Source organism: Podarcis erhardii (assembly GCF_964252035.2).
Source record: "Podarcis erhardii genome assembly, chromosome: 14".
In the NCBI taxonomy this organism is placed as follows: domain Eukaryota; kingdom Metazoa; phylum Chordata; class Lepidosauria; order Squamata; family Lacertidae; genus Podarcis; species Podarcis erhardii.
In genome coordinates, this window is record NC_138503.1 from 55,160,449 (window position 1) to 55,188,104 (window position 27,656).

Consider the following 27,656-nt stretch of genomic DNA (forward strand, 5'->3'; position numbering starts at 1 on the left):
AAGAGAGAGATTGTTGTTATTACTAAATTTGTTCCCTGCATCACACCCTAAATTCCAGGGGTGCCAACTTGAATAAAATGGGGGGGCAGGTAAGCCCCACCCTACATACTTGGTCACAAGAAGTGGCGCACTCACAGCATTTTAATGACAGTGCCCATCGTCCTGAGGGGGCCTGGACCCCTCAAACATTTTTTGCTCAATCTAAGTTTTTGTCAGAGCTATGCACAGTTTCTGGCCCTGATTTATAAATCTGGATCAGACTCTATAGGGTCCAAAATGACCCAAACCTGATTTGCCCTGCACTGCATCCACACCCAGATCATGATCATGATCCAGAAAACAGAGTTCTCTAGTTTGGAGCTGGTCAAGAATAAGAAACCAACACAGAGGAAACTGATGAGACACAAATTTATTCAAAGATCAAGATCAGAGGTCAGAGTGAATGATATCCCAGGACTACTCAAGCTCTAAGATATGGACACACACACAAACACACTATTTTCTTCCCCTTATTAGGCTTTCCTTGTTGTTCAGGTCAGACCTCAGCACAATGATGTAGCATTTAGGGAAAAAGATGCAACCCAGTAACCCAGCACTGGAGGACAAGATGGAGAAGACCTCCACGGCTACCATGTATTTCCCTTTGGTGCTCAGGTAGGTTGGAACAAAGGTCAGCCAAACACTGCAGAAAACCAACATGCTAAACGTGATAAATTTGGCCTCGTTGAAACTGTCAGGTAACTTTCTGGCCAGGAAAGCCACAAGGAAACTCACAACGGCCAGAAAACCCATATAACCCAAAGCACAATAAAACATGGCAGCTGAACCCTCATTGCATTCCAGGATGATCTCACTCTTCAATGACTGCATGTCTGTATCTGGGAATGGAGGGGAAGCACTTAGCCAAAGGGTGCAAATGCCAGCTTGAAGGAAAGAGCAGGAAAAGACCACACAATTGGCCAGCCCCTTCCCCACCCATCTCCTCATTCTGGATCCTGGCTTGGTTGCCATGAATGCTAGAACCACGGTGATGGTTTTGGCCAGAATACTGGAAAGGGCCACCGAGAAGACGATGCTGAAAGTCATTTGTCGGAAGAGGCAGGTCCCCTTTCCAGGGTGACCAATGAAGAGCAAGGAGCAGAGGAAGCAGAGAAGGAGGGAGATGAGGAGGAGGTAGGTGAGGCTGCGGTTGTTGGCTTTGACGATGGGAGTGTCCTTGTGCTTCACAAAAGTCGCCAGCACAAAGGTGGTGATCAGGGAGAAAGCCAGAGCGGAGACAGCTAAGCTGAGCCCTAACTTTTCTTGGTAGGAGAGGTAGCTCAGCCCCCTTGGAATACACCCTGTTTGGTCCTGGTTTGGGTAGTTTTCTTCTGCACACTTGACACAGGCATCCATATCTGGAGGGTGGAGGGGGAGAAGATGGAACAATTAAAAATGTCACGATGATGACCTACATCTACCTGAAAGAATCAGTTATGGCAGGCAGTGAAAGTGTTCTTGAAATTGTTTGACAAACTGCAAGAGATTGGACAACCATAATTTCAGGGAGAGGGTTTGAATGTTGCTGTGCTTGGTCTAGTACATGCATATCCTCTAACATTTCTCCGATGAAAATAGGGATGTCCAGTTACATAAAAATATTTTTTATTATTCATACTTTGCCCTGCTGCTCTGGGTAGCTTCCAACATATATAAAAACAATAAAACATTAAGCATTCAGAAAAAATTAAATATACAGGGTTGCCTTCAGATGGCTCAGGGGTCAGATTATTTTATAGCCGCTAACATTTCCCCAAGGCATTCTGGGATCAAATCAGAAACCAGGATGGCTTCTGTAAAACCAGGACTGTCCCTGGAAAATAAGGACACTTGGAGGGTCTAGTAGATGCAGATCTCATCTAAAACCAAGAATGCTCTAGGAAGTTCCCTTATTCCCATAGTATATTCGTATCTGCTTGTTGTTATTGAAAATCTCCATAAATTAATTACAAAATAATTAATTAATGAGCCCCTGTGTTCTGATTTGATACATGATGTCCAATCACAGAACGTTTCAGGATTTGGGCTACTGCCATTGGCCCTTAAACTCTAAGTTATGATGTGCAGCTTGGGAGTTTAGACAACCAATCACATTGAGAGTGGGAGTGGCCTAGCCCTTCAGGAATGTATATAAACAGTTGCTTTGCCCCTGTGGTCCAATTCTGTAAGCTCAATAAAGGTTCTTGCTGTTACCATTGTGTTTCACTTTGGGGGAACCCAGCTACACTTCAAGGGGCTCCTAGCCACCTGAATCTATTTATGACCTGAGGTCTCTGAATACAGAGACTGACAAAGGTTCAGTAAAGGGCTTTTCTTTAGGTGCGGAACTCCCAGAGAATGGATCCACTTTTCCATTTTTAAAATATTCATCTGATTGATCACATGGCTGATGTGTGTGATTTAAATACCCCCTAATAGTCTGTTTTAAATGAAAAATATATTGTTATTTAATCCTGCCTTTCTTCCAATTATCTCAATGCAGCTTATATTGTTCCCCTCATTAGATCTTCATGATAATCCTGTTTGGTAAGATAGTGACTGGCATAAGGTCAAAATGTCCTTGTTTGTATGTTTCTTTAACATATGTATTGCAGAATGCATTCAAGGGGACATACATTTTCCAAAGAAAGGAGGAGCAAGCATATTATGCTAAGAGTCTTGATATCGCTGTCCAGGTTGCCTCTTACCCTTCTGATTAGAGATCGTCCCTTCTGGACATGGAAAACAATCATAGCAGCAGAATTTCTCTCCCTCCTTCTTTTTCCTGCTGGAGCCGGGATAGCAGTTGTCATTGCACACAGAAACTGGCAGCCCCTGCACAGAAACATGAACAGGAGCTTAGTAGGAATATATGAACCCTCATGATGAGGAGTGTGTGCATGGCCAGCTGGGTCTGTGGACCCTAAATCAGCGTTTCTCAACCAGGGGCCATATAGCCCCCTGGAGGCCCCCAGGATATTCCAAAGGGACCACAGGTGGAAACCGCATAAATAGGGGGCCAAGACAAGAGACTAGGGGGCCAGGTTTCAGTCGTGTGAATTATTTACTCTGCCTAACGTGGAGTGGATTACTGTCATCATGCCCAGAATATGGAAATATGAAGCAGAGATAAAGTAATTAAACAAGAAAAGAGATAATACGGGATTTGACCAAAACAAATTCTGGAAAAAGGAAGAAACTTTCAAAAGTGTTGAAACTTGTTTGCCTCTTTGTCATTCAATTTCCATTCTCCAGATGTTGGCAGATTATACTACACCTCCCATCATCCTTGATCATTGGCTATCCTGCCTGATGGTGATGGGAGTCGTAGTCCAACAGCATTAGGGGACCCAGCATTGTTGTTTTTTGTTTTTTTACAATATCTGGGATGACTCTACACTCATGGTTTATAAGATTAAGAAAGGGTTAAGGAAAGATTTTCAAGATGTAAGAGCCATATTACGTTTAGCTTAGAACGTTGATAATGCATTATTAAAATGGGACACCAGAGGGTGCTGCAGAGCAACCAGGAACCAGGCATTGAGGAGAACAGCTGTTTTGTAAGTAATGAACGCTTTTTTAAGCAATTATGTTTTGGAATGATATAGTTAAAATCATTCTAATGACATTAAAAAGGTCAGTGTACATCCAGCTCTGGTCTCACACTGCTACATCTCACCTGATTAAAGCTTTTATGCCACACAATCTGATCATCATAAATGGTTAACTTTTTGCCAAAAGGAGCTTGAGGGTTCAGTTTTCCAACTTTGGCTCTAATCACTGAACCATTGGGGTAAATCCTCCAGTTTGTAACATCGAAACCTACAACTAATTCTGCATTTTCATTGAAGTGCACACGATCCCCAGCAGTGTTGTTGAAAACGATGCTCTGTAGAAAACGATGGACCTGGATTGAAGGATAACACAAAAAAAAGACAACCATTTCACAAAGGCACATATGTTGCTGCACAAAACTTCTATAAGCCGCAATTGATTGAGTTGCAATTCAGCGACACATGGAGAGCTGGGCATTCCCCACACCTGGCACTGTTGCTGAATACAATGCTCCGTAGAAATTGATGGACCTGGATTGAAGAAAGAACAGTCTATGGTAGAAAATCTTAAATTAACTGGAGATTCAAACACCCACTGGACAGAGAATTTACTTTTTTCTCAGAGCCAAATTGATCTGCAGGAAGAATCAACTCGGTATGGATATCTAATCAGTATGGATATCTAATGAACTAACATTAAGAACTAAAAAAGTGGAACTACAACCTAGGACACTCTTGGATCATAATTCATTACTGCTGGAATTAAGAAGAGAAGAAAACTCACCTTTCAGATGGAGACTAAATGAAGGCATATTTAAAGTAGAATGTCCTACAAAAGATTCCGAAAGAAAAGATAAATCTTTTAAATGCACAAATGATGATGATGGAACTGCAACAAGCAACAGGACAAGCTAAAACGAAGAAATTGTCACAACCAGATGGACTTTCAGCTAAATATTACAAAAAACTGCAAGATCAGTTGGCACAACCATTGAAAGATGTAATGAATAAGATAATGAATTTGAGTAAATTGTCAGATTCTTGCTTATATTACATTAATTCCAAAACAGGTTTCAGATTTACTTTCAGTTAAAAATTACAGGCCGATCTCACTATTGAATAATGACTACAAATTATTTGCCAATATTTTGGCAAACTGTTTGAAAACAGCGTTAAAAGAAACAATTGACCAAGATCAAGCTGGCTTTATACCTGACTGCCAGATTAAAGATAATATAAGGAATATAATAGACATAAAAGAGTAGCTGGAGGCCAGGAATGAAAAGCAAGCGGATTTGATGTTTATTGATGCAGAGAAGGCCTTTGATAATGTTTCTTGAACTTTTATGAAACAAGACAATAGAAATGATGGAATTTGAAGGGCCATTCCTTCCTTAGAGGAATTGATGCCATATATTCTGAGCAGAAAGCCATTCTGATTGTGAATAATATAGTAACTGAAAAATGTGGAATTACAAAGGGAACAAGACAGAGTTGTCCCATGTCACCATTACTGCTTATACTAGTCTAAAAGATCCTGGCGAGAAATATAAGAGCAGATGAAGGAATAAAAGGAATTACGGTGGGGAGAAGAACCCCTGGTCAGCATACCAAGGCTGTTAGATAAGATTCAGAAAATTGGGCAAGTAGCTAGTTTTATGAATTCAGTTTGTTTGTTTGTTTGTCTGTCTGTCTGTTTATCGTTCTTTCTTTCATCTATCTATCATCGATCTATCATCTATCTATCTATCTATCTATCATCTATCTATCTCTATCTATCTATCTATCTATCTATCTATCTATCTATATCTATCTATCATCTATCTATATCTCTATCATCTATCTATCTATCATCTATCTATCTATCTACCATCTATCTATCTATCTATCTATCTATCTATCTATCTCTATATATCTATCATCTATCTATCATCTATCTATCATCTATCTATCTATCTATCTATCTATCATCTATCTATCATCTATCTATCATCTATCATCTATCTATCTATCTATCTATCATCTATCATCTATCTATCTATCATCTATCTATCATCTATCTATCATCTATATATCTATCATCTATCATCATCTATCATCATCTATCATCATCTATCATCATCTATCTAGTAAAAAAAAGGCAAAGGAAATCGAAAAACTGCAACAGTTGGTAATGATAAGCAGCCTAGCTGACCCCAAAGGACACATCATAGTTCCTTAAAATCTTTTTTTTTTTTTATAAATATTTATTAAAGTTTTTAAATATAAATGCACAAATAATAAACGATCTTACTTCTATCACAACAATTTCATCACTTCTTTGGACTCCCTCACGTCTCCCGCTCCCATTTACATCGTTAAAATTTTTTTCCAAACAAATTATCAACTTGTTTACAATCTCATGTCCACTCATTCAAATATAATCTAGCACTTCTTCCAAAAAATTTTATATTTTCTTTAGTCTCACTTATCATCAAATTTAAATCTAGTTTGGTGGTGGCCAATTTTTTATAATCTAGCATCCTTCTTAACATTCAACCAAATTACAATGTTTTTGTAGATACATCTTGAATTTCTCCCAGTCTTCCTCCATCTTCTCTTCTCCCAGATCACGGATTCTGCCAGTCATCTCGGCCAGTTGCATATAGTCCATCAGCTGCATCTGCCACTCTTCCAGTGTGGGTAGATCTTGAGTTTTCCAGTTTTTTGCGATGAGAATCCTTGCTGCCGTTGTTGCATACATAAAAAATGTTCGATCCTTCTTTAACACCTTCTGGCCGACAATACCCAGAAGGAAGGCCTCTGGTTTCTTTGTGAAGGTATACTTAAATACCTTTTTCAGCTCATTATATATCATTTCCCAGAAGACCTTCACCTTAGGGCATGTCCACCAGAGGTGAAAGAATGTTCCTTCATTTTCTTTACATTTCCAACATTTATTATCAGACGAATGGTATATTTTGGCAAGTTTAACTGGGGTCATGTACCATCTATATATCATTTTCATTACATTTTCCTTCAGAGCATTACATGCGGTGAAGTTCAGCCCAGTGGTCCACAACCTTTCCCAGTCCTCAAACATAATGTTATGCCCAATGTCCTGTGCCCATTTTATCATAGCCGATTTAACCATTTCGTCTTGTGTATTCCATTTTAGCAGCAAGTTATACATTCTAGATAGTACCTTGGTCTTTGGTTCTAACAATTCTGTTTCTAACTTCGATTTCTCCACCTGGAACCCTAACTTTTTGTCATTTTTAAAAACTTCTTTAATCTGAGCATAATGTAACCAGTCTCGCACCTTATCCTTCATTTTCTCCAAACTCTGCAATTTCCAATTGTCTCCATCTTTTTCTAATATTTCCCAATATTTTGGCCATTTGGCCTCCATATTGGGTCTTTTTCGGGCCTTAGCCTCCAGAGGTGAAAGCCACCTTGGGGTTTTATTTTCCAATAAGTCTTTATATTTTGTCCAGACATTAAACACTGCTTTCCTGACAATATGGTTCTTAAAGGCCTTATTGATCTTAACTTTGTCATACCATAAGTATGCATGCCAACCAAAAGCATTGTTAAAACCTTCCAGGTCCAGTACGTCAGTGTCTTCGAGAAGTAGCCAGTCTTTTAGCCAGCAGAAAGCTGCGGCTTCATAGTACAACTTTAAGTCCGGCAGGGCAAAGCCCCCTCTTTCTTTCGCATCTGTTAATATCTTAAACTTAATTCTGGGCTTTTTGCCCTGCCAGACAAATTTAGATATATCTTTCTGCCACTTCCGGAAGCACTCCGTTTTGTCCACAATCTGTAATGTTTGAAACAAAAACAACATTTTTGGCAATACATTCATCTTAATAGCAGCAATTCGGCCTAACAAAGAAAGCTTCAATTTTGTCCAACTATCCAAGTCTCTCTTAATTTCAGACCAACATTTTTCATAGTTATCCTTGACATTGTTCCTTAAAATCTTATTCCCTTTGTTTCTGATGCAAGAATCTCAGCTCAAGCATCCATGACACCTCTTCATGTTGGAAAGTTCTTCCTGACAAGTATAATACAGTGATTAAGGATAAGAATAAAAACAACAACATGGGAGGGTTGGGAAGTAAATTGATTTAACATTTTTGAAAAACCTAATAAATACTACTACTACTACTAATGAAAGTTCTTCCTGCTGTTCATTCAGAATCTCCTTTCTTGTAACGTGACACCTTTGGTTTCGGTCCTACCCTCCAGAGCAGGAGAACACAAATCTGCTCCATCTTCCATGGGACAGCCCTCGAGATACCGGAAGATGGCTATCGCATCTCCTCTCACTCTTCTCTTATCCAGGCTAAACATACGCAACTCCTTCGACTGTTCCTTGTCAGGCTTCATTTCCAGAGCCTTGATCATCTTGGGCTCCCTCCTCTGCAGGCAACCCACTATCTGCTGACAGGAATGGCAAAGAGCCAAATCTGAAAACCAGCCCTCTTTACTCCACTTCTTCTCTCCACCGCAGCACCTCTCCTCTCCTCCTTCCACCCAATACACAGCTCTGGACTGCAGGGGTGGGAACTTAGTTACCTAAAAAATTATCTGATTAACCCTGATTATCTTCCGGGTTAGCGCGAACGGCTAATGGCGGATTCCCTCCGAGCTCCGGAGGGAATCGGCTCTACTGAAGACGGGTCTTGCCGTGCCGGCGACACGGGGACCCTCAGAAACCGCAGGCGCGGAAGCCTGCGGACTTGGTGACTCGGTGGGCACCTTAAGCGCCCTCCCCAACCCACGAAGAGCCTTTTTAAAGGCTACGGAGAGGGTACGGAGAGTGGCGTGGTGCTGAGAGTAGACCGCTACTTCAGTGGAGCAAAGCCGCAAGCCATGGCCGGAGAGCGCTGACTTTCTTCCCAAAATTTGGACTGGATAACAAAGGACCCGTGAGTAGTGGAATTTGGACTTTAAAAATTTTATCCTGTGAATTCGGCACGATCGGGGGATGTGTTAAAGGGAAGTCCGCACCCCCTCTACTTATAGACGATTTAAAGCAAGGAACGGAGAATTAAGGCGGAATGAATACTGTTTTGATGATTTAAAAGTTTTTCACAAATTTGATAGAAGAAGATTTTGTGCTGGAGAGAAAGGGAACTTTGGAACTTTGTGTGTAATCCCCCCCAAAAACCCGGGAGTGTCCTATTTGGGTGCCGGAGGAAGAAATGAAAGGAGTTTGACAGCTGTCAAAGAAGCTGTCAAACGGGCGGACAAAGTAAAGAATTTTGTTATTTAACAACTCTTGGAATTAAAGGTGATACATTTGAACTGAGGCGATTGGAAACAAAGTATTGATAATAACAAAGTAACAGATTATTGGAAAAGGACTACTAAATAACTGAAAGCCCCCTAGGGGGAATTAGTGACATTACAATGGCTGCAGAGGGAAAATTACTGGCGGAGATAGAAAAAATGTTCTTTCTCGTGGGAATCCTGCAGGAGCAGAGTATGGCTTTGAGTAAAGTTTTTATGACCTTGAATTCTGAAACAAACAACTCTGCTGAATGCACAAAGGAGATGTATGACAAAAACTCTGCAGCTGAGCAGGAAGAGATGCCTTTGGAATTGACAGAGAAGAAAGAAGGAGCTCAGACACTACAAGTGGAAAATATCAACCAGGAATCTGCATTGTTAGAGTATGAGCAAGAAGACCTTTGGATTACAAACCTGCGAAAGATGAGAAAGAAGAAGAGGGAAGTCCCTGGAGTACTTGGAATATTAAAACTAAAAAGAATAAAGCAACATGATTGGGACTTTCCTCTTGAGTATGGAAAACTAGATGGTCCTTCGCAGCAAACACTCTTTAACATTCTGGATGAAAGAAAATATGATGTGACTCTGACTGAACTCCTTCGGGGTCTTAGGACCAACAAAGAGGATTACCAATATAGTTGGCAGAGAGGGACTGACAGAGAATCAGACGCCTCGGACGTGAGGAATCCGGGCTAAGAACTATTTTTTGTTTGTTTTTTGGACATTTGTCTGGGAAGGGACAGAAACCGGGGCGGGGGGGGAGAGAGAATAGAATTATAAAATGTTATGATTTGTTTTACTTGGTCAATGTGACCTATAATTAATATAATAAAAGGAAAATTTGTGGAAGGGAAGTTAGATCGACCTTAAAAAAAAGAAATTAATGATTATAAGAGAATTGGATAAGTTGAATATAGATAAACAAAAAGAATTTAATTTTTAAAAACAATATGAATATGTTTAAGAGGTTAGGGAAGAACTTGCTGAATTAATTTTGGAACTGGGATGTAAGAGGAGGGGGTGGGGGGAAGTCAATGAAAGTGGGTAAAGAAAATTAGGGTATGTAATTGTATTTGTGTGTTTGTGTGTTTTTGTCTTTGTGTGTGTGTTTGTTGTTATAAAATGTAAAAACCCAATAAAAATTATTAAAAAAAAAAAAAAAATTATCTGATTTAATTACCTGCCATGGTTCCACATTCTGAAATGCCATTTTTCGTCCTTCTTCCAATCTTCTATGCATGGATTTGAACTGGAATATAGCATTCAGAGCATGTGCCACAGCATAGATAGCATTGTAGACATTGTAGCTGTGGCCAGTCATTTTCATTTCAAACAAACCTCCAGGAAGACTCTCCAGATTCTCTTCCCCAGTGCAGGTTTTATTCTCCTCTCCTTCCCACTCCTTGGACGTTGTTAGCAAACAGTCAAAAGCCTGTTCCCAGAAGTCTTGAATAAAGCCATCTCTTTTGTACCATGAAGGTCTTACCATCTGAAGAAACTTTTGGAAACCCTCAGGCTGATTTGAGTGAACTGTGAAAGATATGGACCCATGGAAGGTTTGTAAATCCCAATTCTTTTGAATAGAGTGTGATGCAAAATCCCAGTGAGATGTAACAATCCAGACTTTGCCCCGGAATGGCAATTCCAAGAATGGTGCTACAAAAATGAGCATTCTCAAAGCCTGAAAGGATGGAGGTTCTCCATATACAAAAAACACACTGGCTTTCTCCTTGAAGACAGTTAAATAGTATTCTACACGTTGCAAAACATATTCTATCATCTCATCCACATAATTCCATTTTGGTATTCTCATGATGAAGGCATAACAGATGCCGTTTTCATCAAGCACTGGGGCCATTGTCTGCAAAAACTGGTCACCTTTGTCATCATCCACAGCCCAGAGCCCAATCCATGTCCATCCAAAATGTTTGAGTAACTGCACAACCCCTATGTGCTGTTGGGCTTCATTTGGGACCATCTGGTACAAAAAGGGGTATAAAGTGTTGGCATGTTGTATTGGCAAAAATGATCCATAAGTGAGCTGAAATAAAATGCACAAGTATTCTTCACATGGTCTTCTCTGTTTTGCCACCAAACCATTTAGCCACTATCACGTCGCCCCCAGAAGTTTATATACAATAGAACAAATATTCCAGAGCATGACCAGACCCATCTCTGGCAGTCGGAGCTGAAACAGGGAATTGGTGAGCTGAGCCAGAGGGCTGGAAAGGAAAGATCTCAGTACAGAGCTGTTAACTTAGGTAGTGTCCAGAGCAGACAGAGAAGATTACATCTACAATAAGAGCAAAGTCCCCACCCACCATCTCCTGAAACACTTTTTTTGCATCTGGATTTTTGTCATGCTCCGGGGTAGACGCTTCCCTGCCTTCCTCGCTTGATACTGCCTTCTGGTAGCAAGGAGATTTGGCTTCCCACAGATTTGGCTACAGTAGGAATAGGGCTCCCTGCTATGTCTCTGCTCATTTAGTGCCCACGGTTTTCATTATGCTGGTTTGGTTCATGTAGCTACTTCAGTCTGGCCCTTAGTGGGTACGATGGCCATGGATGTTGTTGAGCTATATGTCACCTATCATAACTGCAACGATGGTATGGGCTTTAAAATGGAAATTACTTTTCTCATTTCCTGGAAAGAAGGGTTTGATGAAGTTTTGGTATTTGATAAGAATGGCCAAAAAATACATTTTATTTAATCTCAAAAGTGGCAATTAATATAGAAATAGTTGCTAGGAAAACTGGAGGCCCTCTATACAACATTGCCATGGAAATATTTATCTCCTGCAAAAGCAACTTCAAGTACATTTTTATTTTTTTCTGAATAAATTACATTTACTTATGTAACATCGTGATGCAAAGTTATTTTGGGGGTAGTTTTGTTGATTATTGATAATAATTCTTAAAGAAATAAGATTTTTTTTAAAAAATGTTTTAAAAGTTCTTCTCTAACAGAATAATAAAAAAACCCCATCACTTAAATATGCTAGAAAGGGCACAGATAGTTCCAATATACAACAATCATCTTAGATAGGATGGGAACTGCAAATACGGAGAGAGTGAGCTGAGCAGAGCTATGAGGTTCACGTCAAAGACTGAAAAACCTGAAGAGAACTCTGGAGTGAGAAGTTTATTGAAAGATCAGTATTGAAGACTGTTCACAAGCTCTTGCCTGTGAGGCATGAGATCGACTTCTGCAAAAAAAGTGTGCAACTTCCTCAAACCTTCTTCTGATTGATTTTAAGAAATTTTCCATCTCTAGCTGCCACTATCCAACTTTAGGTCCATGAGACAAAGGGGGAAATTGGGGAATAAGACAAGGCTTTAATATTGGGAAGGAGGCAATTAGTGGGCCAAGTGAGTCATTGATTTGAACAGACTTGAGGTGGCCTGAGGACCATTGCTGATTCCTCCAGATATTTGGTTGTCCTGGGTTTCTCTACAGGGCCTCACAGAAGAGTTCTCCCCAGCCTCTGTGTCCCACAGCATTCTGAGAGTTCCCAGCTCTGGAGTAAATAATGGATAAAAAAGGTTGAACCGTATCTGGGGAGTGACAAAGCCCTGAGTCACTTCACTGTAAACTTATCTGAAGTCTGATTTACCTTCATGATCAGCACCATTTCCAATGAGCTGTGAATAAACCTGATACGATTATCACTTGGAAGGCATTTAACCAGTTGGCTATCCAAAATATCGCAGGCCATGTTTTTGAAATCATGATATTGTGCCACAACTCTGAACTATCTGTACTTGCTTGCACACAGCTTACCTGTGGAGTCTTGTAGATGGCTGAAATGACGGCCACGTTAGCAGAGATTTCAGAGATGCATCCTCCAATGAGAGCTATCAGGTTGTTGTGGTTGTGACACTTGAAGTTGGGGACAAAGCGATGCTGTGCAGAAAAGAGGCTGAGGGTGGCCTTATAGGTCGTCTTTGCAGTGTAGTAGCTATTGAGGGTGTGAAATCCCAGAGAGAGATTCGATAAAATGTTGGGATTTTCATTTATCTCTTTGACAGCAAATGCTAAGGCCAGGATGTGCTGGTAGTTCTTTGGCACTGAACTGTAGTAAAAGTAGTAGATGACACAAATACTGAGAGAAGCAAGAAAAATATGTGTGTCCTCTTTATCTCTCAGCTCATCTTTCAGTTATTACAATCAAACAATAAATAAGATGAAATTGCATCAAGTAAGTAAGAAGGGATTATTTATTATCTGGAAATAGCAAGGTAACTGAAGAGCGTCTCCCACTTAGTGATGAAATCAGAGAAGACAGCAAGTGAGAGGTACAACTGGAAGCCTCTTCTTAGTTTATATATATTTGCAAACAGTGTAATACAATATGTCTTATGACCAATTTAAAAATTACACGCACCCCCCCCCCAATATATTACCTCTACCTATTTAAATGCACCAGAAGAGGCATCCAGAGAATATTTCCAAATGCTCCTCTCATACACATACTCTCATCAGATTTGATTGTGGGTCCAGTGTATTTACAGTTGCAGCAACTGAGTGGAATTGGTCTTATGTAATCTGGAATAGGCTAAAGGAAGGGCAGGATGAAATCAAGAGGAAGGATGGAATAGGGTGGTATGCCTGGACCAAAATAATATGAAATGAAAGTTTAAAAGACCAGGTGACTGAAAGACAATGGGTTGGGATACAGATGAAGACCAAGGATGGTAGGGAACAAAGAGTAAGAAGGAGTAGTGTGGAGAAAAACAAATACATGCCAATTCCTCCAACTAGAGTCACAAATAGCCCAGTGGAAGTACTGAACATCCTTACACTTAAATGGCACTTGTGTGAGAAAACTCACTAATGTTTTGTGTTAACAGTATAATGCGGAAGGCTAAATAGATATGAACAAGCTTCTGACACAACACTTTTCTCACTCCAAAAATGAACCCTTTTCCTTAAAGACATATTCCCAGTAATTATATTCTGAACATACTTTGCAACAAGTGTGTGTGTGTGTGTGTGTGTGTTTATGAGAGAGAGAGAGAGAGAGAGAGAGAGACTTACATTGGCTCATCAATCACAATCTGTGTTGGCTGTTCCATGAAAGAGAGGAGATTGTAGAGCAAGAAGACCTGAGAAACAATTTCACTGATGACCAGGTCTCCCGGCAGGTAAAACTCATGAGGAATAGGGAGAGGATCGTCACGTATGCTGCAGTTCATGGAATATGCCTGGCAAACACTATGACACAGCAGCACAAGCAGCAATATCACAACCAGCAGGATCCTTCTGTGGAAAGGGTCTTCCCACGAAAAGCAGCTTTGCATGTTTCCCACTGCAGAATTGTATGTGGCTTTGATCAGGACTGATTTCAGCAGGAGCTAGCTTTCATGAAAATAATCTGGATCAAATCATTTTCCTGTTGACTTTATTCTTTAGGGGTGAGTGGTAATTACTTTAAAAAGGGGAAATACCTCATATACAGCTAAAGTTGTCAATGCCCTGATGTGAAAGCAGGCAGAAAGGGTCAAACTTTGCAAATCAGTTTGTGCAAAGGAACAGAAATAATGCCAAAATAGGATTTCAAATAAAATCTGGGAAGTGGAAGATACAGCAGACAAAGAGAAGTGCATTAACATGTGAAGCAGGAATGATGATTAACAAATGATACAGAATCTTGCCTATCTCTTGTTCTAAAATAATATGAGGCTTTTGTAACTTCTTTCAGAAACTGATGGTTGATGTGCTAAAGATCCCTGGAAGCACTTTTTGTTGTCAGTCGGATGGAAACCAGCAATTCTGGTAATGATAGGGGTGACTATCTATTCCCCAGTGTGCCCCTTGTTTTTGAAGTTGCATTTTTATTGAACCTGTGAGGACTCCACCCTCTTCGCCTCCCTGGAGTCCTACAACTCATATTTTCTCTTTTGAAGAGTAGTTAGGAATATGTGACACTTAGCTCAATAGGCCCAAGCTGCCTCTGCTCAAGTTAGAGTCAATTTAACTACACATCCCTGATATTAGGCATTGCCCAACAATTCTTCATTTTTGCTATAATGTGAAAGCCCAGATTTTAAGGTAGAATTACAGTCTGGGGAAATTTGAGGTTCAATTCAATGGGGAAATTTGAGGCCCAGTTTCATCATGATGATGGGAACATTTCCTTTAACAAATCTGTTCTAATATTGTTTGCCTATAATATCTTACGGTCAAAAGAATTCATTTATGCAGTATTAGTAATATGAATGATGTAATAAAAATGGGGGTCAAAAGGTCTGGGGCCAAAGCATCTTAGAATCTATATTTTGACCATATGCAGCTGTCTGGAAAGAGGTTCATCAGCTGGATTTTCAAATCCCATTAAAAAATATCTTCAGGACCTACAAAACTCAATATAGTGACAAGTGATGGCTCTATTAGTTTTTCAGTCTAGATTCTTTCTCAACTTTGTTACTCCAAATCCCCTGGGAGGTCATAGGAGAGCCTGCATATGCTGAGGGAACAAGAAAACTCTTTCTCTGCAGTCATCTGTGGAGACACCATAATCCAGCCTGGACACCGAGGTCCACCTCCAAAAGCCTTCTGATGGGTCTCTGACTGCAAGAATTGAGGTTACAGGGAACCAGGCCTTCTTGACAGTGGTGCCCTCTCTGTGGAATGCCCTCCTATCGGATGTCAATGAGATCAACAACTATTTGACTTTTAGAAGACATTTGAAAGCTGCCATGTTCAGGGAAGTTTTTTATGGTTGATGTTTCATTGTATTTTAAAAAATTTCATGGGAGCTGCCCAGTATGGCTGGGACAACCTAGTCAGATGGACGGCATATATGATGATGATGATGATGAAAAAAGGAAGCCACCCAGACTGGTGTTTTATTGTAGGGGTATCTTGTGACACGTTCTTAATGCAATGGTGCATTATTTGTATCTCTATTCTGCTTCAGTGTGTTCTGGGATACTTTGCCTGTGCAACCAAATTATTGCAGTAGCGCAAGCAAAGCAGGACACAAATATACCAAAACATTTATGGAATAATAGGTTGCAGGAAATTATGTGATATGCACTGATTGGTAGAGAAGCTATGACAACCTGAAATATTTTGTGGACATGATGAGCATAAATCATCAAGATGTCTGGGTGGGTCAAGAAATATGAATACAACAGAGAGGAAAAGATCATGATATTTCTCCATTTAATGTCAGTGAAGGATATGCCCATTATTTATTTTCTTCCCCTTATTAGGCTTTCCTTGTTGTTCAGGTCAGACCTCAGCACAATGATGTAGCATTTAGGGAAAAAGATGCAACCCAGTAACCCAGCACTGGAGGACAAGATGGAGAAGACCTCCACGGCTACCATGTATTTCCCTTTGGTGCTCAGGTAGGTTGGAACAAAGGTCAGCCAAACACTGCAGAAAACCAACATGCTAAACATGATAAATTTGGCCTCGTTGAAACTGTCAGGTAACTTTCTAGCCAGGAAAGCCACAAGGAGACTCACAACGGCCAGAAAACCCATATAGCCCAAAGCACAATAAAACATGGCAGCTGAACCCTCATTGCATTCCAGGATGATCTCACTCTTCAGTGACTGCATGTCTGTATCTGGGAATGGAGGGGAAGCACTTAGCCAAAGGGTGCAAATGCCAGCTTGAAGGAAAGAGCAGGAAAAGACCACACAATTGGCCAGCCCCTTCCCCACCCATCTCCTCATTCTGGATCCTGGCTTGGTTGCCATGAATGCTAGAACCACGGTGATGGTTTTGGCCAGAATACTGGAAAGGGCCACCGAGAAGACGATGCTGAAAGTCATTTGTCGGAAGAGGCAGGTCCCCTTTCCAGGCTGACCAATGAAGAGCAAGGAGCAGAGAAAGCAGAGAAGGAGGGAGAGGAGGAGGAGGTAGGTGAGGCTGCGGTTGTTGGCTTTGACGATGGGAGTGTCCTTGTGCTTCACAAAAGTCGCCAGCACGAAGGTGGTGATCAGGGAGAAAGCCAGAGCGGAGACAGCTAAGCTGAGCCCTAACTTTTCTTGGTAGGAGAGGTAGCTCAGCCCCCTTGGAATACACCCTGTTTGGTCCTGGTTTGGGTAGTTTTCTTCTGCGCACTTGACACAGGCATCCATATCTGGAGGGTGGAGGGGGAGAAGAAGGAACAATTAAAAATGTCATGATAATGACCTACATCTCCTGAGGGAATCAGTTATGGCAGGCAGTGAAATTCCTCTCCTCCCCTCCTTTCCCCCTTCCTTTTGCTTTCTCTTATGTATTGGGTGTAACACATTTTATGTTAGAAGGCGCGTTTTAACCAATCATATAAGCATTGGTAGACAAACGGTCTAATGGCAAGTAAGCGCATGCACTTTCAACTGTCAACTGTCAACGGTCAGTTCATGCTTGGCACTATTATTATGTTGTCCAGTCAGTTCGGTTCTTGTTTTCCTATGTTTTCCTATGAGTGAGCTGTTGTCATTGACAAATGTGAAATAAACGTAGTTGAGGAACTTATACTGCCTTGGGCTTCTGACTTTTTCCAAACATTTAACACTTTCTTTGGGTTTCCTTTGCTCTGGGCTGTTGTTGGGGGATTGTGCACACATGGGGGGCAAATGGTTGGTGGGAGGATCCTGAGTGAGAGGCAGGGAAGGGAAAACCTCCCAAGGTGAGGGTCTGGGAAAACGAAAGCTTCCAAGTTTAGCCTGGAGAAGAGGAGGTTAAGGGGTGATATGATAGCCATGTTCAAATATATAAAAGGATGTCACATAGAGGAGGGAGAAAGGTTGTTTTCTGCTGCTCCAGAGAAGCGGACACGGAGCAATGGTTCCAAACTACAAGAAAGAAGATTCCACCTAAACATTAGGAAGAACTTCCTGACAGTAAGAGCTGTTTGACAGTGGAATTTGCTGCCAAGGAGTGTGGTGGAGTCTCCTTCTTGGGAGGTCTTTAAGCAGAGGCTTGACAACCATATGTCAGGAGTGCTCTGATGGTGTTTCCTGCTTGGCAGGGGGTTGGACTCGATGGCCCTTGTGGTCTCTTCCAACTCTATGATTCTATGATTCTAAGTGAGAGCTAGAAAGGCCCCCACTTTCTGATTGAGACCAGAGTCAAGAGCAGCTTTGGAGGGAGGGCTCGGAATTCTATGTCTATCTCTTTGTTTTCATGTAGAGCGGCTTCTTTTGACTTCTTGTATTGTGAAAAAGCCTTGATAAAATCTTATTTTAAAAAGAAATGAAAGTGCTTTTTGTGTTCATGCAGTTCTTTGACCAACCAAAGGACACTCATGATTTCAGGGAGAAAGTCTGGATGATGCTGAACTGGTCTACTAGATAGTTTTTCCATGAAATAGTAAATTCTGCTCTCAATGAAAACCATGAATGCACTAGGCTGATGTCTTATTCCAATACTCGATTATATTTATGATTATGATTTTGTTGTGACTGTTCCTGTTGTTGTTGAAAGTTTCCATAAATTTAACTTTATTCCAAAGGGGAAAGGAAAGTTTGGTGAAATTTCTCTGAGTGTTGTGCAGGACTTTGTTGCACTTATTTATTTTTCTGGTTGCTGGGGTTTTTAGATGTGCTTTCCTTTATTCTACAACCCTTCCCACATACCCATGCTTCCTGAATACCCCATGATACCTTCAGCTGAGCTTTATTTGAGATACTCCATGATTCACCTGGCAGCTGCTCATTTTGATTGAAATATTTTTACTTCCAAAGAAACCAGAGCTGAAATACATTTCTTAAGGGAAAAGGAAGAACTTGTTTTTAGCAAACAGCCTGTTAACATTTTCAAGCAATTAGCATTCAGACTTCAATTAAAGCCAGGAGAAGATGTCATGGCAAAAGATCTTTTCAAATAATCAATTGAGAGCAACCAGGGAGACTGAAGGAAATGGTAGAAATATTTAATGGGCTTAAAAGAAGACCTACACACCCCAGACCCATGGCCATGGAAGGTGGGATCTAGCATCATAATCTCTCTTCCAGGATTGTCCTATGATTTATTGGGGTAAACAATAATTGCCAAGTATAATTTGTTAAATGTTTTCATGTTGAGTAGCGTCACCTATTTTTCTAGGAAAAAAGTATTGCTCCTACCCTTCTGGTTAGAGATGGTCCCTTCTGGACATGGAACACAATCATAGCAGCAGAATTTCGCTCCCTCCCTCTTTTTCCTGCTGTAGCCAGGATAGCAATAGTCATTGCACACAGAAACTGGCAGCATCTGCACCAAAACAAGAAAGGAAGATTAGCAAGAACATATTATCCATCATTCAACTGTCGCATGATTAGGATTATGTGCTGAGGAAAGTGAGCATGGAGCAGTCAGATGTTCCAGCTTTCCTCCACATGTTGAAGGCTGGATATATGCAGCAGCAAGTGTCCTCTACATTTATCCTTTTTCAGAACAGTTTTAGGACCCTGCATTCAGAGCTCAACACCCGGAGGGAGACAGGGATGGTCCTGATGGAGAGGCGACAGTCAACAGCTCCCCCTGTCAGATCACCCCACTTGTGTCAGGAGCGAACGCCTGAAGAGGGCTGGCATGCTGAGTCCCAAGGATGTGGAATCCTAGCTGGCTTCAGAAGGAAGCCTGGGCTGATCTGAATAAAGCACTGCAGAAAGATTTATGGAGGCTAATAATATTCTCTGCCTCTTTCCAATGTTGTAGCTCAGCTGCCACCTGTGCACTGAACAAATGCCACCCCAGAGTGAGATGTGAAGGACTGCCATCCTCTCTCCATCACATTATTCTCCAGTATTCCGGCCCTTGTCTTCATAGCAGGTGAAGGAGCCAATGGCCTATAGATAGCAGATGCTCATGGAGCCTGGCAGCTGTGAGCCCAGAACCATGAGAGACAACCAGGAAGTCATGGGCCCTCACATCATCTGGGCTATGGACAGATATAGCCTTTCTGACCACCCTTCAGCATCCCTGAACAGAATCCCTTAGTGGCTCTGTGGGGCTCAGATACTTTGGCACCCAGAGGCCCCTTGATCTGATGGAGATGGTGCAGAGGAGCAATTCTACCTGCCAAAGCAGTCAGTCCATGTTTTGCATCTATACTAGGGAAAGCCGAGGAAAGGGGTAGGGGTTTTTTTTGTTATTTTTTTACAATAATAAAAATATTTTTGGTAATAGGGAAATATCCCTCAATTGAACCATATTGCTTCTGTCCAGAGAGAGTTTAAATAGAACAAATTCAACTGAATTGATAAGGCCCAAAGCTTAGCAAAGTTCTTTTATTGACACCTAATGAGAATTAAAGATGGGCAGATTAAGGTGGTGCTTCCGCTGTATCTTACTGTATCTTTGGGTTGGGTTGGGCCAGGGGGGTATTGTTTTTGCTTGTTACTTTGGTATTACCAAGGAAGGGCAGTATAGAAATGTAACCAATAATAATCATTCCTCGGGAGAAAATGCCAGGATGGGGGGCTGGGGCATGTGGCCGTGAAGGTGCTTCTCTTCATGGCTCAGGTTTCATCCCAAGTCATGCTTTCCATGACCCTCCCAGCAGCCCTGCTCTGCACCTCCTCAAGCTCTTCTGCTTGGCTAGAATGTGGCCCTGAACAGCGATAATCCATCTTGCTTGCCTCTGTGGAGAACAGAGAGAAATACTGGCATGTATCCAGAAGCTTCTGTGTTTGGAATCGCTGGAATGTAGCCTATTCAACAAAGGCCAGAGTCATGCCTGCTGCTTCCCCCTCTTTGGGCGCAGTCACTCCCCACCACCACGGCATATGATCCCTGGATGGTTACCCCTAAGAGAATGTGGGCAAAGGACTGAAAAAGATTCTGAGCTCCTGGTTTAATTGGCTTTATTAATAAGGAGATAGACTTCAGCATGGCCATGAGTGAATATGGAAAATGGATTACTAGCATCATGCCCAGAATATGGAAATATCCAGCAAATGGACATTCTCTCTGGATGCCCCACACCAGAAATCAAGCAATTAAAAAAAAAGATTATGTGGGATTTTACCAAAATTAAATCTGGAACACAATAAGGAATTTTCAAAATTTTTGAAGCTGATATCAAAACTTGTTCTTCAGGCTTCAGCTCCCAGATACTGGTGCATTTTATTACACCTCCCATCCTCCTTGATTATTGGCTAACCTGCCTGGTGATGATGGGAGTTGTAGTCCAACAACCTTTGGGACCCAAGGCTGATTTTCATGGCAATATCTGTTCTCTCACACAGCTATGTCTCACCTGATTAAAGCTTTTATGCCACTCAATCTGATCATCATGAATGGTTAACTCTTTGCCTAAAGGAGCCCGAGGCTTCAGTTTTCCAACTTTGGCTCTAATCACTGAACCATTGGGGTAAATCCTCCAGTTTGTAACATCGAAACCTACAACTAATTCTGCATTTTCATTGAAGTGCACACAATCTCCAGCAGTGTTGTTGAAAATGATGCTCCGTAGAAAACGATGGACCTGGATTGAAGGGTTACATGAAAAAAGGACAACCATTTATAAAAGCTTCACAAAGGCACATATCAGGAGTTTTTTAAACAGCAGGTGTCAGAGGTACAGAAACCCCTGGGCCCTCAGAAGTTGCTGAACTATCAACTTCTATAAGCTGCAATTGATTGAGTTTCAATTTAGCAACACATGGAGAGCTGGGCGTTCCCCACACCTGGCATAGGTGGGGGCTTCATCCATCGGACTGTCATGTCCTACTCTTGAATTGTACATATCTCCTTTCCTTTCCCTGCCTCCACATGGGTGGCAGATTATGAATTACAAGCAATTCACTAGACTGCCATTGCTTATCAAGTGGATTTGCAAAAAGAAACAAAAAGAAAACTGCTCCCACATGCCTCATCGATAGCACCCCCAGAGTTCTGCTCCCAGGTCAACTTAAAACTCATTTTGCTACCAACTTTGTGTTCAATGAGCCTTCTATAGATTGGTGAGACCATCCCTCTAGCATACTCTGCATCTAAGATTATAAATGGTTCCCACATTGATCACACTGGCCTTTATAACTTGGTTTCCAATTCAGGTATCATCCCATCTTTTACAGCAAAAACAGGCTGCATGGGATCATGAAGGGAACTGGAGGGGTAATGGCTCTGGGGCTAACAGTACCGCTCTGGGTATCCACACCTTAAACATAGTTCTAGTAAATCTCAACTTAAGTTTCTTTAATTTTATTACCTGCCATGGTTCCACATTCTGAAATGCCATTTTTCGTCCTTCTTCCAATCTTCTATGCATGGATTTGAACTGGAATATAGCATTCAGAGCATGTGCCACAGCATAGATAGCATTGTAGACATTGTAGCTGTGGCCAGTCATTTTCATTTCAAACAAACCTCCAGGAAGACTCTCCAGATTCTCTTCCCCAGTGCAGGTTTTATTCTCCTCTCCTTCCCACTCCTTGGACGTTGTTAGCAAACAGTCAAAAGCCTGTTCCCAGAAGTCTTGAATAAAGCCATCTCTTTTGTACCACGAAGGTCTTACCATCTGAAGAAACTTTTGGAAACCCTCAGGCTGATTTGAGTGAACTGTGAAAGATATGGACCCATGGAAGGTTTGTAAATCCCAATTCTTTTGAATAGAGAATGATGCAAAATCCCAGTGAGATGTAACAATCCAGACTTTTCCAAGAGGTGGCAATTCTATGAATGGTGCTACAAAGAACAACACTCTCAAAGCCTGAAAGGATGGCGGTTCTCCATATACAAAAAACACATTGGCTTTCTCCTTGAAGACAGTTGAATAGTATTCTACACGTTGTAAAACATATTTTATTATCTCATCCACATAATTCCATTTTGGTATTCTCATGATGAAGGCATAACAGATGCCGTTTTCATCAAGCACTGGGGCCATTGTCTGTAAAAACTGGTCACCTTTGTCATCATCCGCAGCACCAAGCCCAATCCATGTCCATCCAAAATGTTTGAGTAACTGCACAACCCCAATGTGCTGTTGGGCTTCATTTGGGACCATCTGGTACAAAAAGGGGAATAAAGTGTTGGCATGTTGTATTGGCAAAAATGATCCATAGGTGAGCTGAAATAAAATGCATAAATATTATTCAAATGTGATGTTAAATTAATCTATTCCAGTCGACTTGTATGCCATTTTATCTGTGGAATATCAGAATAACACCATCAGCAAGTAATTGCATTGTTCGGTTTAAGTACTTTTACTCCCGGTGCTAGTCCTTACTTCTGGGACTGTAGAAAAGGGGTCTCTGCTATGTGGCAGTCATGAAAATATTTGAAGTATTTAAAGTTTTGCTTCAGGCGGGCATATGCTGCCTTCATCTGTAACAGAAGATCTACAGGAATCAAGAATCATGTCAAAGGGGTGGATCCAGGCAACAAAAAAAGAAAAGAGTCTTTTTGTGTGCATTCTGTAACTCCATTGTTTAATGTCAATGAAGGACACAGGGTATTAACAAATCATCGCCTAAATATGCCAGGTAGACCGCAGAGAGCTGGTACACATTTTGGCTCATGCAAGTAAGGTATCAGATGGCTTTGTGTGCAAACATGCAAGCTTGATCCCAGCTCCCTCTTCTGCTCACTTTTAACACATTTTGTCACCATCCCGATCTGCCACCCTCAGTCTTCAGGGGGAATCTGGGATGAAAGCAGGACTTTCAGATTGTGAGAGAGGCTATGAGGGAGATCAGGAGAGTCCTATATGTTAAAAGGCACTTCAGGTGGCCTTGGGACAGGACTGGTTCCTCCAGATCCTCAGGTCTTCTGAGCTCCTCTGCAGGCCCCACACCTTTCCCTCCAAAGACGTCACCCCATTGTCTATGACAGACAATGTTCACAGCATACAGCTCCCAACTAGTGATCAAAGTCATGGATGAAAAGGTTGAACAGGATCCGGGAAAGGACAAAGCCCTGCTTAAAACTTATTGATCAGCACAGTTGGCCAATGAACTGTCAATAAACCTGATAGCAGTATCATTAAACCTGCATTTATCCAAATGATGACAGGAAATTTTTCTGAAATCATGATGATCCCACCATGATGTGTTCTCTCTATTCTCTCAGGAACAAGCTTACCTGTGGAGCCTTGTACATTGCTGAAATGACGGCCACATTCGCAGAGATTTCGGAGATGCATCCTCCGATCAGAGCTATCACTTTGTTCTGGTTGTGACCCTGGAAGTTGGGGACAAACCTCCATTGTGCAGAAAAGAGGCTGAGGCTGGCCTTATAGGTCATCCTGGCAGTGTAGTAGCTGTTGAGGATGTGAAATCCCAGAGAGACGTTGGATAAAATGTCAGGGTTTTCATTGATCTCTTGGATAGCAAATGCCAAGGCCAGGATGTGCTGGTAGTTCTTTGGCACCGAACTGTCATGGAAATTACAGATGTTATAGCTGTTGACAAACAACAGTAACAGAAGCAACCAAAGGACATTCATACTCTTCTTCTCTCATCTGCTTGTTTCCAAGATTGACTTGCAGTTTGACCTCAGTTGAGTCATTCCCTTTGCCAATCAACTGAGTATAAAATTAAGATTTTCTTTACATGTTTTCACAATGTACATAAAATATTTTGTATAGTTTTAATCTTATTTTTCATGGATCAGTATGTTTATTCATCATTAGTTATTAAATGTATAACCTGCCTTTTCTCCTTGGGTTTTATATACCTAACCTTTCTCCCATTTTCTTTCTTTATTCATAATGCTAATCAGCCACATGATTACAATTTTCATTCTTTTATTGGCATTTCCCAAAATCACTTTAATTCCTATTTATTATTGTTATAATCCATTGCACCATTAACTTAGCACAAGTTTCCCTTAAATTCATACCTAGAGAGAACCTATGAGATTCCTCTATCCTAACTTTTCTCATGCCACTATGGGCACACACTTTCCCAGGTTTCCCCCCCATTTGATCATTATTTCCTTCCCCGGTTCCAGTTTAGTACTATGTTTAAGTTATGACCTGTTTCCTAGTATTTTAAAAGGAAACTCAAAGAAGAGACGTGGTATAGAATGAGACCCTTTCACCAACTCTCTGCTGACAAATTCGCTATTTCATTCTATACTGAAAATCTCTATATTAAAAGTCACAATCGAACGATAACTAAGATAAAATTGCATCATGTAACTAATAATGGATTATTTATTATCTGGATATATTAATGCAGCTGAAGAGCATTTGCTACTTGGTGATAAAATGAGAGAAGAAAGCAAGAAGAAAATCAAACTGCAAGCCTTGTTATAAAAACTATTGTATTATGTTTTAGGACCAGCTTTAAAAATCACACACACATCCCTATACTATTTTGCCTGTGCCTATTTATATATGTTTAAATGAACAAGACGAGGTTTCCAGACTATATTTCCAAATGCATCTAGCCAACACATTCTCTCATCATATTTGATTGCTAGTTCATCTCCAGTGTACTTAAAGCAATAAAATATTTGACAGTGGGAGGGAATAACTAGCTTTAATATCGTCCAGATTTAGTCATGCTTCCTCACTCCTGTAGATATTCTGTGCAAGGCTGGTGGAAGTGCTCTTGTAGGACTCGGCCACATTGAGATTTGTTGTGTGGCAGAGACTGTCACCAGGCAATGGGCAGCAAAGCAAAAAGGCTTTATTCTTATGCAAGAACGGTGGCTCATCCATCTCATGGCACGGACAGGAGGCTACGGGGGCTGCAGGTTACACATATGGTTTTATTCTGTCACATATGCAGCTTGATGACCTGTTTGCTCCCAGCTTGACTCACCTTTATGTAGTGGCTAACCATAACCTTTGATAAGCCGCTTTCATTATGCATTTTGGAGGGGATTTCCACTGCCCCTTTGTTCCCACTGTTATTTCTGGTTTTGCTCCTTTCTCTTGAGCAGAGTGCCTCAAGTTCCCAGCACAATCACCAACCTAATTCCAATACAGTGCACAACTTCCATACATTTCAAGAACACTTTTGAGAGAAAACTATGAATGCTTTCTGCCACCAATATGCTGTAGGTGCCACTTTTCTCACTCCAGAAATGAACAAACACAATTGTTCCTTAAATATAAGTTTTCAGCAACTATACTTGGAACTTATTAAATAAGCGGCATGAGGGAGAGGGAGAGATGGTGCCTTACATTGGCTCATTAATCACAATCTGTGTCGGCTGCTTCAGGAACGAGAGGAGATTATGGAGGAAGAAGACCTGAGAAACAATCTCTCCAATGACCAGGTCTCCAGGATGGTAAAATTCATGAGGGATCGGGAGGGGATCATCTTGTATGCTACAGTTAATGGAATGTTTCTGGCCCACAACATGACACAGCAGGACAAGCAGAAGCATTGCCACCAGCATGATTCTGTTGGAAGAACAGAGCCAGGAAACGCAGCCTGCCCTCTTTGCCTCTGCAGCATCACACACCACTTTCATCAGGATTGACCTCAACAACATCTAAAATAATTCTTTTTGTTTTAAAAATCCTCATACAGAGCAACAGTTATCACAGCACTGGTGTATAAAGAGGGAAAAAATGGTGCAACCTTGCAAATCAGTTTGTCCAAAAGAAAGTGAGGTCAGTTAGGATGAAGAAGTTAGCTTGGATATGTGTGTTAATTAAGAGCCATAGAATGAGGTCCAATTTTCCAGTGGCCAAAGACGAATGCCCTAAGAAACAGAGGGGAAATGATCATAATGTGATACAGAGTCCTGCCTAGACCCTAATCTAGTTCTAAATAATGTGAGATCTTTATAACTTCAGATGGTGATTGTTGATGTAGCTGAAGAGCTCTGGAAGCACTTTGTGTTTTTCAGGATGGAAACCAGCAATTCTACTAATGATGGGGAGGATTATCTGTTCCCCGGGGTGTTCCTTGCTTTGGAAGTTGCATCATGCATGATGAACCTGTGAGGAGTCATCTTCCCAGCTTGGAATCCTACAAATCTTATTATCTCTTTTGAAGAGTAATTAGCAGGAGGTGGCACTTAGCTCAGTAGGTCCAAACTCCACCTGCCCAGAACTAGAGGAAATAATAATAATAATAATAATAATAATTGATTATTTATACCCCGCCCATCTGGCTGGGCCCCCTCAGCCACCCTGGGCGCCCCCCCCAAAAAAAACACTAAAATACAATAACCTATCAAACATTAAAAGCTTCCCTAAACAGGGCTGCCTTTAGATGTCTTCTAAAAGTTTGGTAGTTATTTTTCTCTTTGACATTTGGTGGGAGGGTGTTCCACAGGGCGGGTGCCACTACCGAGATGGCCCTCTGCCTGGTTCCCTGTAACTTGGCTTCTTGCAGCGAGGGAACCGCCAGAAGGCCCTTGGCACTGGACCTCAGTGTCCGGGCAGAATGATGGAACACATCCCTGATATTGGGCATAATCCAGCAAGCCTTCATCCCCCCCCCCCCAATGTGAAGGCCTAGAGTTAAAGGTACAATCACAGCCTAGGGAAATTCCAGGTTCAGATGCATCGTGATTATGGGTTCGTCTCTTTAAATTATTTGCCCCATTTGCTTATGCAGTATTATCAACATGAATGTCATCAAATAACATCTATACATCATTTTCATATAGTTTCCCCTCAAACCATAACTTCCTGTAGACTTCAGATCTATATTCCACAACCGCTCCCATGTCAACATGAGAGAAAGGAAGAAAGGACTGTTTCGCTGTAGCTGCAGCAGCATCTTTTTACTGCCCTCTCTCCAATGTGAAGGAGAAGAAATTACCTCCCTGCAAGCAGGAAACTGGGGCAACGGCTTGGCCAGCAGACAAGTGGGATCCAAACTGGGAGGAGGTCACTTGATGCAGCAAGACAGAAGGCAGAGGAAGGAAGTTTCGTGCGTGTCATCGCAGGCTCAGAAGGGCCA

The 27,656-nt window shown here is 41.3% G+C and overlaps 1 protein-coding gene across 1 annotated transcript; it reads right to left on the bottom strand.

Annotated features, from left to right (window-relative positions):
- Nucleotides 1–389: 389 nt before the first annotated feature.
- On the bottom strand, nucleotides 390–26,124 carry LOC309329699 (vomeronasal type-2 receptor 26-like; the record flags this gene model as incomplete). Its single annotated transcript, XM_081840714.1, has 9 exons — nucleotides 390–1,397; nucleotides 2,727–2,853; nucleotides 12,631–12,922; nucleotides 16,891–16,948; nucleotides 18,921–19,047; nucleotides 21,038–21,265; nucleotides 21,992–22,789; nucleotides 23,866–24,157; nucleotides 25,919–26,124. The coding sequence occupies 9 exons, from the start codon at nucleotides 26,122–26,124 to the stop codon at nucleotides 496–498; spliced, it is 3,030 nt and encodes a 1,009-aa protein (XP_081696840.1). The 3' UTR covers nucleotides 390–495.
- Between the last annotated feature and the right edge of the window lie 1,532 nt (nucleotides 26,125–27,656).